At 39.9% G+C, this 15,789-nt stretch overlaps 1 protein-coding gene across 1 annotated transcript in view; it reads left to right on the top strand.

Annotated features, from left to right (window-relative positions):
• Window positions 1-15,789, top strand: part of LOC126393829 (protein unc-13 homolog C) — a 136,278-nt gene that overhangs the window by 12,242 nt on the left and 108,247 nt on the right. Inside the window, exons 3-5 of the mRNA XM_050050209.1 lie at window positions 11,090-11,112; window positions 11,799-11,845; window positions 12,960-13,038. Coding sequence (XP_049906166.1) covers window positions 11,090-11,112; window positions 11,799-11,845; window positions 12,960-13,038 — 149 coding nt within the window. The remainder of the gene's footprint in view (window positions 1-11,089; window positions 11,113-11,798; window positions 11,846-12,959; window positions 13,039-15,789) is intronic.

The raw sequence follows: 15,789 nt of genomic DNA, 5'->3' as shown, positions 1-15,789 counted from the left end.
ATGGCAGTGTTACTGGTGGCAGTGACTTTGTATTTGTATTCCCATGGTGGTACAGTACTAGATTCCCAGACTGTGGCTCAAGGGATAAGGCTGTCAAATATGTTTTCTGAAGGTTTGTCATTTATCATCAAAATTTAATAGACCTTAAAAGCTATACTAGGGCTGGCCTCCAAAACTCCCATCAGTTCTCACTATGAATAAACCGCTGACTACAGTCTGTTATTGGATGTCATTGAATTGGCAGACAGTTAAAGCAAGTGTGAACATGAAGTCTATACGTATTGACTTACCACTGAGAATGTCCTGTATGTCATGGATGTATGCACTATGGTGTTGTCAGTAAGAGATATTATATCCTCCGCATGGAGCAGAATATTATGCCTGTGCTCTCATTTGTCTTTTATATTATACTTTTGCCTTACTGCAGTAGTAGCCTTGGATTAAAATGTGGTATGGCTAATGGGCCAAGGATTACATACAAAAGGATGCAATTTGATATCAACATTGGTATATAAATAGTTAAAACTGTTTCATTGAAGGAAAAGTAGTCTTTCAACTGGACTGAAAAAAGAGACCAGGGAATTTCCACTCTTACTTAAAATGAAAAAGCTCTTGACCTACATATGTAGCTGCAACTGTGGTACTCATGGTGAGGTAGGTACTGTAGTTCAGGGAATACAGGCTACACCTGAAGACTGTGACAGATGTGTGCACAAACCTTTTCAGTGGCCACACTCACCAAACATCCTGCAGAGAATGTTATTCACTAAAATTCTTGAATTAGGAGAGCTTTCTTCTTTGCCATGTGGTTGTATGTGACCAACTGTTAAGACCATCAGACTGATGTCTTTATGAGGTATTAGTAGGTAAAGCAGAAATGACAGTTTTGGTTTTGGTTTTAGCACACGCAAAAGCGAGATCTACTTGCCACAACACCTGATGAACTATGTCACATACAGGCTACACTGTCTATGGTTACGCACAGGCTACATTACCCACAAAGCCAAGGTTAAGGTATGCATAGATATAGAAATGTAGATACCTCATTGGCTGCTGCTGTATGTCATTGCTATGCGTCTGCACGTCTGCCATTTTGGATCAGTCAAGTAAATAAATACAGTGTGTATTGAGAGATGCAGTGTTCTCTCCACAATATCGACTGTTACTTGCTTAATTCTGAACCGATTTTCATGACATTTGGTTTGTTATAAACGTGAGAAATTAAACATGCTGGTTCTCCTTTATGGAATTGAATTCAGTAGCTGGGGGTGGGTCTGATCACCTTTACGCCAAAAGATTAACCTTTTGTATAGCCACAACTTCCTTTGGGACATACATGCTCTGATATATGAATAGGTGGCATCAAATGCAAATTACTGAGAATTTCAGCTTTTCTGAGTTTCTCCAAAAATGTAAGCGATGTAAGTAATACAGTTCACCTACAACTCAAAACAAAAATTTAGAATGAATCACATTACATTTACGAGTTGACCTACAAAATGGGGAAGGCAATTCCTCCCAAAACACATGTAGGCCTATCCGTATTGTTTTTCCTATTTTGAGCCAATAAACACCTACTTTTTTCGCAAGATATGTTCCCTTACATTGCCAATAGAGTGAAAAGAGGTAGAATCGTGTTTTGAAAGGAGCATCTCTTTTAATTATTTAATACTGTGATATAAGCCAGTCACTGCAAAAACAACAACAACAAAAAATAACTTTTATGTAAATATTATGTTATATCACCCATCCTTTGAATATAGGCAGAAGGGATGCAACAATATTTGCTGAAAGCCTGAATCGATGAAGAATTTTTGAGGCCTATACCAAGATTGGTATTGTAGAGTTTTAAAAATTGGTACAGTACCTTTAACATTGCACATAACATAAACAAGCACTTTTATTCAAGAAACTGTGAATGATATATATTGGCAGAACATGTTACAGTTGAAAAACAAACTTTTCAGTGCTCCCTAGTGGACAACTCATGTAATGGCGACATGAATCTAAATTACCTCAAACCTATCGCTCACATTTCTGTACTGCAATGTCTATTTATTGACTGTGATTGTTCATTTTTATTTTCATGCACTGCTTTTGTTGGACCACCAGATGAGAAGAGTTAAGAAGCAATCTGACTGTCTGACTCACTGACTGATTGAGTCACTTCTCATTGTTGACTCGTGCATGTGCGAGAGCCATGCAGTAGACTGCGGGCATATGAGTCCGAGTGAAAGTGTGTGACTGTGTTGCTCTTTTCTTCATCTCTCTAGAAGTTATTTAAAGCTTTGTCTATAGTCTTACTGTATAGTTCTATAGTGTCTTCTGGTTCTGTGAACAGTGACGCATGAGTCCACATGTCATAGTTAGTTTTACCCACTAGTGCAAAAAACATTTGGAGACAGAGTGAGAAAGGCCAAGATGGGATGAAGAAATATGAGGCACGAGTAACTAAAGAACTTGCTCACTTATCTTACAAATAAAATGATCTACCTTGCTAATTTGATTATTTTTTGAATATTAATACTTATCTTGATGAAAACAGGTCATTGTAAATGTTTGAGCGAGACACTGCTGTGCAGTTTTATACACATAATGTTTGTGGTAGCTACGACTAAGACGCAATATCCCTACAAAAGTTTTATATTCGCTCAAGTTGCTATGAGGGGTTTGTGCAATAAACAGAATATTGTAACACCTTTGTTTAAAAAAAGGACCACCAAAAAATCCAGCTTTAATTAATGTTAGGTTGGTGCTGCACGATTTGATAAAAATGTGCGATTGCGATTTGACTGGACAGTATCGTGATTTGCTATTGCAATTACAATTTAATACATAAATGGTATCATTAGTCTTCTTGCTTGATTCAGTGTTTCCCCTACATTATATTAGGGGGCACTGACCTGACCTGACATAGTTATTTTATGGACAGTGTGTTAATAACCATCAACAGACTGAGCACAGTCAAATACGCTGCTTACACAGCAGCATAGCACAGCACTGTACACACAGCAGAGCGAGCATATGTTGCGTTCAGGCGTTGTCACGTAAATGACAAATTCCAGCACGCCATAGCACCACACAGCAGCGTGTCAAGTGGGCCGAACCCGAGTAAAGTTGCTCAATTTTTCATTTGTTATTATATAGTTTGTTACGGAGTCCGTGATTTCCCTGTGACACTTACAAATATTTGCGTAATTGTGCTTGGATGTTGTTTTATGAGGCTCTGGCGGCTTTCAGTTGTCTCTTTGTCTTTAACATTACACGGCTCGGCTTTCTCTCACATGCATTCTTCCTACTTTTCTCTGTGCTGTCTCAAGTGTTGTTATAGATTGGTCGTGTTGCCGCGGGACGTGGCGACTTTAACTTTTAAACTTTTACACAGCACGTGTCTCTGTTCAACGTCGCCGTACCTGAATCCAAAGTATCGCCATATAATAGACGTTGCGTTTTTTTCGCCACCAACTCAGCCTGTTCATGGTCGTGCTCATGCTCTTCTTCAGCGTCTGTGTTGGTCACTTCTGCACGCCGGGTGGTCACCTGACCATACGTGCTGGACACACCACGATAGCTTGTGGGTGTAATGTCAACAAACTCCACACACTACAGGAGAGGTTGTCACGTTCACAGGCACACACGTTAACATTTATTTACATTAAATCGCAAATCGCAGCCTCTAATGCGGTTATGTAATCGCACAGCCTGACATCACGATTGCAATTAGATTAATCGTGCAGAAATGTTAGATACATAAAATGTAGCCAATGCTACCTGACTCTTTCCAGTTTTAAGCGATCATTGAATGTTGCATTGCCACCAGCTACAACTATTTTACACAACCTCTTTCACTTGCTCAGAGTTGATAGAACCACGTGCAGTATGCATTTGTGTGACAGTTGTTTAAAACTCATCACACTGCTGATGGAGAAATAGCCATAGGTGGAAGCACAGACATGCGTACTCTTTACTCCCCCCTCATTTGCTTAATGCCTTCATCTTGTGTAGCCGATGCATGCTCATCATGCTCATGCTCTGTAGCATGCTGGCTGGTCTGTGTGGGAGCTGTGAAGGGAGTCTCAGCAGCACTGCCACTCCTGCCAGGCCTGTCTTCAACCGGCTACAGCAGCGTCTGTATTCAGATGCTAATTCACACTCCCAAGGGCATTCTGTAACCAGGTCAGCCTTGCTTGGAATATTTATAGAGGTCTGCTGCTAGTGAAGTTTGCTGCTTGCTCCTGGGGGAGCAAAGGAGGTAGACCCTCTTTATGCTTAGTGCACCATTTCTCGAGAAAGAGTGGATATGAAAAATGCAGATACAGGGGATGAAGAGTCTCTGTTGTTGTTTTAGGTGATACCATCCAATTCAAAGCACTGACTGATTTAATATTGCTGTTTTCATTTGACTGTTGTAAACAGGGAACCCTCTTCTCCTCAGTTAACTCTCACAGTTTGGAGGAGCTATGACTATAGTTTACAACACATAACCTCTGGCTTTCAGATTAGACACTAAGAACACTGCACCCTCTGACTCTGATTGCAATTTTGCCAAATCATCCTCATTATCACCATGCTTGAACTATTTCTCCTAAACTTGCACTAGAATAATTTCATAATAACTCTGATTAAGGCAGTAGTTTTGCCTTTATGTGAACAATTTAAATCTCAGTTACATCAACAAAACAAGTGTGCCTCTCATTAGATGTGTGCTGATAAGGGCTGAACCCATTTTACCCCAATGCTCTATTCCTGGCTCATGCCTACAGGGATTCTATTTTTGCACTAAAATTGAACTATATAGACCCTCTGACATCAGCCTGCCACAGCCTCAAAAGTCAAAGCTGAAAAACTAGGAGCTGAGGGGAACAGTGAGCGCACATATACTGTAGTTGATGTGTTTTCTTCTATAGTCGGAAATGGTTTGGTCATGTGGTATTGTTTGAGTCATCAGATGGACAAGCAGTGAGCAAATTGGTAGCGTAGGCACCCAGGATGTTCAGATCTCACTCTGAGCTACCACATTTCAGTAAATCAAAGCCTGGTGGGTTGTAACCTCTCACAACACACATCTCCCCTTGTCCTCCTGTTGTATCTGAAATCTGTTATCATGTAATCTGTAAGTTTATTAAAGGTGCAGCTTTCAATTGTCTAATGTGAAGATATGAATTACTTTTGTAATGTCTCCATGAGTTTGTTTCCTTGCACTCCCCCAATATGAGTGAGACTTTAGATTGTAAAACACAAAGATAATTGTTGCTGTCATCTATCAGTAGCAGGTATCAAGCTGTACAGATGTTCAAATATGCTGACAACAGCAATAAAGGAGGTACTGTACAAGCGTTATGTTATTGCTGAATCATAAATGCAATAAATAAATGTATGTGATGAATGCGATGGCACTCCAGCATTACATAATATATACATCAAATAAATAGACACGTAAGTATAGGAATGCATAAATATAAGTTTCCAGAATGCTCAGGGGACTCACCAAACAGCATGTCACAATGAAAAATAGTTTAGCAAACAGAAATACTTATTATTGTCAATTTATTAGTGTTGACACTGTGCTCATGTTTAATTACACCAAAAAATAGCAAATAAATGAATCAATGACAGCTAAAAGGCAGAAATTTTGAAATGTTGTCTTCAGTACAGTTAAGCGGATCTGGCATTTGCTTTGGCAGTGATTAATCTAACTTACCTGTTTGAGTGACCAGCAGTGTAAGGAGTTTCCAGTAGAATTTTAAGTTTAGGAATAAAGTAACCATATAGTTAAGCTGCGGACTTTATCTGACATATAAGCAGGTGGGCTTGTTTGTTTGGTTTTACCGAGAGTTGGTTGGGGGTTGCAAGGATAGACATGCATTTTTAATCTTCCTGCATTTGATGAAGCCACTGGACTGAAATATGCCAATTTCTGCAGCATATGAGATGTGGTAAGCTTCCGCCAAGAAGGGGAATAGACTTTTTGGTAACTCCAAAGTTGTTTTTTTAACATGTTGTGTCCTTAAAAAATTGCAGTCCTAGCAGGCCATATAGTTTGTCCTCTTGGCTTCACCTGGGTTTTGTGTAGGGTTGGAAGAGTGTGAGTACCTTTAAGGCTCATTTATATTCCCTTTACATAGATAATGGATATGTTCATTTCAAACGTGGTGACCGTCACTTTCGAAGTAGTTCCATGCGCCCCTTATGTTGGCATAGATTCATCCTCTAGATGGCACTTGAGGGCAGAGTCAAAAGTTTGTGACAACAACAAACATGGTCATGGTGGAGGAGCTTATAATACTGTACTTTTTAATAGAGGCAGCATTGTCAAAGATGATGGTCTTTGAGGCCATTAAATACAAAGCAACATGTGGTGGGAGAATTCTCTTAACTTTAATACCAATTGATTCCTTTCCGACATTTTTAAAATGTCTTTGTGGTTTCCTACAGTTGTGTCTCGCTTGAACTACGCTACATTACCCACGATTCCTGGTGGTACTTCTCTGTTAGGCCTTATTTGTAAGCTTTCAGAAAATGCGCACAAATACAGTACAGACAACGTGACCACAGAGTACAGAGTGGAGACTTCGTCCATGTCTCTATCCATAGAAGAATCTAATGCAGAGCATACATTAGCCTTTACAGCACCGCGGCTAATCTAACAGATCATGAAGATGTTAACTTAACATTAGTTCCAGTGTGTAGTCTGGTTGCTCCTCAAACCACAATGATTTTTTTTTATTTCCAGGCATGTTAAATAGTGAAGATAAGTATGGAAGCCCATTTTTGTCAATGTGATGGGGGAAAAAAAGACCTTGTACATCACTGTTATGAGAAACTTTCTCGAAATAATGACGTATTATCTAAAGACAGTGACATAGTATCTCAGAATAATAGGAATTTTTTTCCAAATACTGACTTAGTATCTAAAATAATGACTTAGTATCGATAAGAAGTAGGGAGATGGGATTCCATAGGCAAGTGTGAGCACAGCAGCTGTAGAGTTGATGGAAAGCACTCTCGATTGAACTGGTTATAATCACTAATAGTTACTGAGAAAAAAAAAAGTAATTAAATTACAGTTTCTTATCAAAATGTTAGTGATTACTTTGGGGTTATGTCTGAACGTATTCTTTTTGGTAAATGTTTTTATGTAGAAGAAAACATTCATTCTGTTGTGTATTATATTTAAACAGGGTAACTAGTAATCTGTAACTTATTACTTTAAAAAAAAATAGCCTTCCCAACACTGTATGAGGTAATGTAATGTTAGTACTGTTGAGTAATAGCCCTTTTCCATTGTGATGTAAGATATCTCGAGAAGAAAACAAAAGCACAAGTGTAACCAATCACATTAATGATAGCTCTGTTCCAAGGTGAAATGTTTCAGTAGATTTCAGGCATGAAACAGTGAAAGAGTACAGAGTAATTTATTACAGGATCAAATAATTGATTACATTTTAAAGTAACCTAAATCTGCATGATGGTGAGATGAAGACAGACCAGACCAAAAGTACTTTTTGTGAAGTTTAGACAACTAAGTTGGTTGAGGTCAGGGACAAGATTGCTCTAAAAGAAGCAAGTGTTGACACACACACAAACCTTGGTCTCTAGGTAGAAGTGGAAGTGTTAAATGCCACTGTCACAGCAGTATGAAGGTCACACTAATTCCTGTCTTGGCACTGAATATAAATGTTGGCCATTTTAAGCTGTTTGTACACACCCAAATTAACCCAGCCAGCACGAAACTGCTTTTTGCTGTAAATAAAATGGTGCAGGAATGAATACTAAAACCTGGAAATTAGGTTGCATTTTGCCACTCCCGATTCCCTCTTCCCGAAGACAGTTAGTTATTTGAATGGATTCTTGGTGAGATGCCTGAAACAAGATCTGTGGTTAACACAAGCTTAAGAGATTTTCACTTTTGTTCTTCAACATAAAATAGGTCAGTAATAGTACTTGTAAATTTTGAAGGCTTTAAATGTCTTTCGGGGGGTTGTGGCCCAGGAGGTAGAGTGGGTCATCCACTAATTGGTAGATCAGCGGTTCAATCCCCGGCTCTTCCGGAATGGGTGAATGTGACCTGCAGTGTAAAAAGCGCTTTGAGCGGTTGGAAGATGAGAAAGGCTAAAGTGGCTAGATGAGACCAGAGAACATCATCATGCCGAACATGGCTTTACAGCTTTGTTGTGGTGCTGACGTCAAGTCACGCAACCATTGTACAGTTCGTTTATAGCCTGATGCTAGCTTTTTACTCCTGGCACTTTCATTTATGCTTCAAAAATCATAAAAGTGGTGTTCATCTTTAAGGATTATCTTGCTGAACAAAACAATTATCATAAATACATTTTTGCCACAGAGCTTATTTTCTACAATTATCGAAACAGGATAACCTGTGGGCTTTTTGACGAGGGAACCAGGGGCAACACTAACTTCCTTGTCAAAACAAACAAAAAAAACAAACATGGCTGACTCTGTGAAAGAGGGCCTGCTGCTTATGTGTATGTAGATATAAATGGCTCAACCTAAGGGCTCATCTATACTCCCTTTATGTACAAAAATAGATACGTTAATTTCAAATGTTGTAAACGTTACTGCCCTCACACTTCCATGCGTCCTTTATGTTGGCATAAATACAGCCTAAAGATGGCACTGGAGGGCAGAGTCAAAAGTTTCACACAACAACTGAGGTGACAGTGGAGGAGGTGATAATATTGTACCTTTTCAAACGTTATCTTGCTCACTTTTACCTTAATGTTTTTTTTTAATGTTTAGTGATTGTTAGCTAGCTAACAGTGCTGGGCTTGATTTTGTTTTTCAGTGTGACAGTGAGACTTGAACATTGGTGTAAGAGTTGACACCAGCAGGCTTTTCTGCTCCAGCAAGCTTCTTTTCTTTTTTGTCAGGATGTGTCCACTGTACGGTCTGCAGCCTGTGTTCTGTGCAGGGGTCTTACTGGCACCATGATCCAGTGAGTCAGACCACAAACTGGTGGTCGTCGCAGCCCCGACCTCACTCTCAACTTCCCTGCTACAATAGTTGGCAATTCCACTCCCACAAAATCCTTCTCCTTTCTGCTGGTCTGCACCTCAGTGTACTCAGTGTGGACTCAGATTTAAAAACAGCAATATTAAAAAGACCATAAATGTTATTTTAGTTTAATGCTATACCACAAAACTGTTGGAAGCTTTTTGCCTGTAGCTTTTGGCAGCACAGCAGACAGCGACATGTCGTACTTTAAGGATTTGTTCATGCCCATACCCTCATGCAGTCTGTCAAGCATTCATTCATGAGCCTTGAACTTCAAAGTAAGGCTAGAGGTTTTGAGTGGCTGTCACAGGTCCCCTTTATTATCTTGATTTTCTCTGTTTTTGATGAGCTCCTTGGAAATATCCTCACACACTCACTCAGTGTTGGACTGTGATCATGAAAAATATTGTTATTGTGCTGAATGCTGAGGAGAATCTGTAAAATCAAGGCTTTTGTGGAAATCAGTCACCACTGACTGGGGTTTATTGATTTAATAATGATATTTCTCACTGGCATGGAGGACTTTCTTCTCTCATTCTGTGTGTATATACCTAGACACACACAAATATGTGTATGATAGTGTGTGTTTGTGTGAGAACACGTGTTCCTGTGTGTGTTGGTGCGGGGGTCAGTCCTGGTTATACTATCAGCCATGTGCAGGCTTTTCTGCTCTGGGAAGCTCTGATCTATGTACGGTGTGACCATGTGTGTCGGCACTAAAATGCAGGATTTACTGCTTCTGTTGATACCTCGACACGTTGCCTACAGCGGACACACATATAAAGGATTTCCTACCAGTCAATTACATTTTTGTTCCATAGATTTAGGGCACCTGTGAAATGAGGTTTATATCAGCAGCCTATAGCCTATCTTTGTGGCCTGGCTTTATCTAGAGCAGCTGCAGACTCGCTGGTAGAGGAGATGGCTCTATCTTGTATAGCCATACAGAAAGTAGCTTAGCGGATCGCTGGCCATGGCACCCAGTTGCAGCTTAGCTTCTCTTTGAGTGCTGTGTCTCAGCGTGTGTGTGTGTGTGTGTAGCTTTTGATGTCACCTCACCCAGTAGCATTATAGTGTCACGGATGTACCAAAACTAAATATCAACCTTTCAAGAATTAATTCAGTCTAATTGTTATCATGTTGACTGGAATTAATTTTTAAATTATCAGTGCCTCCACCATCATCATGAATAGATGTGCACTTGTGGTGAACACTAATGATAATAGCATTCAAGCACTATTGGTAACAGCATCCACCAAATACTACGCGTGTGTTCTCAATCAATACGCATGTCCAGAGTTATTGCTGTTTTAATGGTTATCAATTAATATTTTCATGGTTTTCAGGTGTCTGCTTTCAACTAAACAGACAAAACCAAATCTAGTTACTAGCAAAATTTAAAAAGGAAGCTAATTTTTTTTTAATTCATTGTCTTACGCTGTATAAGTGATGCAGTAAATGCGCGTCAACAGTAAACAGTGCATCGTGTCGTTTTAATCACAACAGCAATTTGATCTTTCTCTTGTGAACAGCTGTTTTCCGTTTGTAGCACATTAGATCATGATTATGCTGCCATTTATCACCCATGGATCAATAGCACAGTAATTACACCTCTGCAGTCTTGCTTATTTAAAGGGCTTGCCCTCTCGCAGTACGTCTCTAAAATGGCAATATGATACCAACAGCTTATGCTTGCCTAAAGTCCCATGTCTCCATAGCTATGATTGTCAAATCAGGTAATGTTATCGATCAAAGGCATCATTTTTTTAATTTGCGCTGCACTGATTGAAGACGTTTTATATGCAGAGAATAATACTCACATTTCAACCTTAAGCTGAGAGCCTTCTGTTGAGCTTATTCTACTGGATCTACTTTATACGGTACTCCTCTGTTCATAGCCATTCTCCCTGAGGCGCATGTTGACTCTGTCTCCACTTCTGCATAAATTGTTTGGCAAAACAGAATTGTGTCATCAGGCGGTAATAGTAGATTAGTGTCCCAACTAAGTGTGTGTGTGTTTTCCAGTAAGCTGCTCGTTCTAACTCTCCTCCCTCCTGTCATTTTCTCCTTTCAGACAGCACTGCTTTGGACACACAGGTTTTAAGTCACTGTTTATCATCAATTTCATGAACACTTGTGATTTCCCAGCATGTACATGAGTTTGTTTATATGTTTGTAAATTTGTCTTGTGTTTCCTGTTATGTGGTGTGTTGATTTTGCATCTCACTTGAAGTGAATTTGAAATAATACACCTACCTATCTGTGAGAGTGTGTGTGTGTGTGTGTATGTGTGTGTGTGTGTATTATTTTGTGGTTAAACTGCAGTGATATGTGTAGTTATGAAAGAGAATGCAGCATGTGCCTTCGAGCCATCTTGTTGTCACTTTGTGCTGGTTATCCTTTTATTCCTATTCAGAAAATGATTTGTGTTCCAAACTGGACATTTTGGTCAGTGAAGAGGGAGTGTTACACAATAGGCAAAACTGGCCTGAAGCACCAAGAGCGGCAAAACTCTCAGTCTTGAGCCCACAAATTACATTGATGTGGAATAATTTGGTCTTTTGCCTGTGGTGCTTCCCTCCCTTCTCCCTGTGCTGTATTCCTCCTCTCCTATCATTTATCTTATCCTCAATTGACCTCCAAATGCACTGCATTTTCCCAAGTACATTTTGCTACACAGTATATTTTTTTTTGTTTTATTTTGCTGCTGTTTGCTTTGTGTCTATTTGTGCGTGCTTACCTTGTATTACTTCTTTTACATTATGTGTTTCTTCTCCCTGCAGCCTCGCAGTCTTTTGGACCCCAAAGTGCTCGGCTTGCAGTCTGGAGGGTGAGTGGTGGCTCACTTCCTGATCTGATCGGTTCACAATAACATAAATCTTTGCTGCTGTGCTGTTTGGTACCCCCATGCTGAGGCATATGTAGCAGACGTGTTGACTCTCTGGCGTGCAGCCCCAGTTAAGGTATCAAGCTCCGTGTTTTGTGACAGACAGAAGATGAATATACAAGATGTCTGATGCCTTTACAACATCTATAGAGGAGTGTATTCTCTTGGCTTCACATGCCTGATTGATGCCAGATTCAGAAATGTGTATGAACGATTAATTTAGGAAGTCTGTATGAAAGATAGATGAAGCCATCTGTTGTCATATAATGTCACAAGGGAAACATAGCTGATAATCATATTTAACCTCCATTACCCCAGCTCATGCCATAGCTATGCAGCCATCTGCAGCATGCATTGTGCATACAGTAAAGAGGCAGCGAGAGCTGGGGGCCCTAGGGTGAGGCAAGGGCTCGTCACGTTGTGTATCTTTAGGTCACACCACTGATGTAGCTTAGAGGGCTGACAGAAAGGCTTGAGGAGCTTTATCTTTATGGAAGCACTGGGGCCTTGATGTCATGTTGAGGTCATTAGAGAGGCTTTGAGTGACAGCTGAGGTGATGCCACTGACAGCCTCATGGGAGAGGAGCGAGACTGGTGGGAAAGCAGTGAGGGAGCCGTGGAGTGTGCACAAGAGAGTTGGAGGATGGAGAAAGCAGGAGAAGTAGAGCTGAAGTTTTGTCTCGTCATTTTTTAGGTGTAGAGACAGTCGAAATAATCTCATCTTCAGTGTTCATAAAATGTAATACAAACCCAGGAACACATATATATATCAATAACAGGCATCACTGCAGCAATACACTATAAGCATTAAGATAACATGGAAGACAGGGAGTCTACGGGGACAGCAGAGGGTGAGAGGGATTACATGGAGCTCCAGTGTTGGTGGTCGGGACCATGTGAGGTGAAGAGGAAGGGGTGAGACAGGTTAGGAAGGAGGCGTGATCCATGGTGTTTGCCGGCTGTGTAAATCAAGGCCCCCTCTTTCACAGTAGTAATGTCTCCCCCAGCATGGCATTATTATGATATTAATACACTTTAAATCTGTCTGCTTCTCCAGGGCTGGCAGTATTCTTTATGGTATTGACAGCATGCCAGATTTACGCCGCAAGAGGACAGTGCCTCTTGTCCGAGACCTGGTGAGTCATCTGCCTCAACAAGGTTATGTGTGATTTATGTCAAATCTATCTGAATGACCCCACATTATAACACACTGGTGGAATCCTGCTCGGTGTGAGTATGGAGCCCTGCTGAAGACAATAATAACTTTACTGGGAACCTGATAAAATGTTATAGTGCTTTAGAGTGACATTGCTTGTTTCTTATCGTTACATAATATATCCTTGGACTAATATTAGCCTTGCTATTCTTTCAGCTGACATCTCTGCAACAATAATGGTTATTAAAACATAACTCAATCTGGATTTGTGATTTTAATTACAAGTTTGTTTACACACATGATTAGGGTGATTGAAAATCAAGCCAGTTGCCAGAATAAATGTTGGCATCGTTTTGCAAACAACAGATAAGTGACATTCATACATTAATTTATAGCGGATGTGTTGAAACTTCACATTTCTTTACATTTCAACAATGCTTTGGTTAACATGTGGTTATATTTAGGCACAAAAACCACTTCGTTATGGTTAGGAAAAGATAATGTTTGGCTCAAAACACACCGTTAATGTCGATAAAAACATCCGGTTTTGTTGCTTGTTGGTCTCAAACAGTGGTCTGCAGCCATCCACCATCCCCTCCACCTCGAGATGATGAGTCAGCTCATACATACTTAACAAAAATTTAAATGCAACACTTTTGTTTTGGCTCCCATTTTTCACAAGTTAAAGTTAAAAATCTAAGAGTTTTTCATGCCCTTAACAAATATATCTCTGCCAAATTTTGGTCACAAATTTATTGTGTTAGTGAGCACTTCTCCTTTTCCAAAATAATCCATCCACCTGACTGATGTGGTAAATCAAGATGCTGAATAAACGGTGTCATTAGTACACAGGTGTGCCTTGGGATGGCAATAATAAATGAGAGGCTGGTTGGATGTACTGGCAAATGGAGATGTCTCATGGTAATAAAATGAACATTCAGTTAACAGTGAACAGCTCTGGTGGACAGTCATCTGTGGCATCGCGTGTGATCAAACTGTTACCATTCCAAGGCACTCCTATGTTGTAATGATGCTCTTTAACCAGCATCTTGCTATGGCACACTTTTCATATGGATTGATTATCTTGAAAAATAAATGCTCATTAAAATAGATTTTAACAAATTTAGTGCATTATTATTATTAGGTTTGCCTTGGAATGGTCACAAATAAAGGTCACAAAGGTAAAATATGCAATTTGATGACACACTAAAATGCCACAGTTGTTGCAAGTTTTGAGGAGGCGTGCCATTGGAATGACTACAGGAATGTCCACCAGAGCTGTAGCCGGGAAACGTAATGTTAATGTTACTACTACCTCCAATGTTGTTTCATTAAATTTGACACTACATCCAACCAGCTTAACAATAAAAAAAGTCTTAGATCTTTAACTCAAACCTGTGAAACATGGAAGCAAAAACAAAAGTGTTGCGTTTAAAATGCACATATAGACGAATTCGGCGAGCGATTTGTGTATGCCTCCATCTTGCGGCGGCGCCATTGCTGCGGTGACATGTGTCAGTCATCAGTTCATAATGCTGTCAGTGTGAACTTACTCTCTGGCCTCTGGTAACTGATGAAGGTATCTTAAATGAGTACCGATATTAATATAGAGATTAATCATTTGTTTGAGCGATAAGCAGGGAAGATTAGAGTAAGAGGGAGATAATAGACTCTATCATTAAGCACTGTGTAATATAACGTTAGCATACGTTACGTGTGCTGACGTTAGCAAGCTAGCAGCGTGACATTTAATCATTATGGACAGGCTACGTGACCATTACATCATATTGAAGGCGATCTTCAATATGATGTGATGGTCGTCTAAAAGCCGGTGTAAAATTTGCCCGACCCATCCAGAGCTCAGGTAATTTTGACCCTCAATCAGAGACCTGTAATTGCCATTTTTTTGGTCATCGGATGCCAGGCGATCAATAAAATATTCTTGAATACCTAAAACAAAACACAAACATGTGTTGTTGTTGTTTTTAGTCACGTAGCCTGTCCATAATGATTAAATGTCACGCTGCTAGCTTGCTAACGTCAGCACACGTAACGTATGCTAACGTTACATTACACAGTGTTTAATGATAGAGTCTATTATCTCCCTCTTACTCTAATCTTTCCTGCTTATCACTCAAACAAATGATTAATTTCTATATTAATGTCGGTACTCATTTAAGATACCTTCATCAGTTACCGGAGGCCACCGTCTAACATCATCAATCCAGCTATACATGATGCTGTCGTTGTAGAGAGTCAGTTCACAATGACAGCGTAATGAATTGATGACTGACACATGTCACCGCAGCAATGGGCCGCTGCAAGATGGCAGCATACACAAATCGCTCGCCGAATTCGTCTATAATCAGGGCTGCATCACCTTAGAATCGTTGATATATGTTCGAAACATACAAATGTAACATATCCGTGGTTTGCAGAAACGTACAATGCCGACATGTTATTCTGGCAACTGGGCTGTGAAACACCTTCCTTGTATACAGACCTGCTATGTAGTTTCCAAATTTAAATAGCTTTAAAAAAAACTTAAATTGTAATAAAAACACACCAGTAAGGAGTTGATTGGTGATAAAAGCAACCACTGGCCATTTAGTGTAGAGCACTGCGTTGTGGGAATGTTAATGTAACCTTAGCCATAACTCTATGGCTTGATTAATTAGCCTGGAGAGGGTGTTTAAGACGTTGCATCACTGTGATGCTCCCCCATTTATTT

This window comes from Epinephelus moara, chromosome 1, assembly GCF_006386435.1.
Source record: "Epinephelus moara isolate mb chromosome 1, YSFRI_EMoa_1.0, whole genome shotgun sequence".
Lineage (NCBI taxonomy): Eukaryota > Metazoa > Chordata > Actinopteri > Perciformes > Serranidae > Epinephelus > Epinephelus moara.
This window is presented reverse-complemented; position numbering and strand designations above follow the sequence as displayed.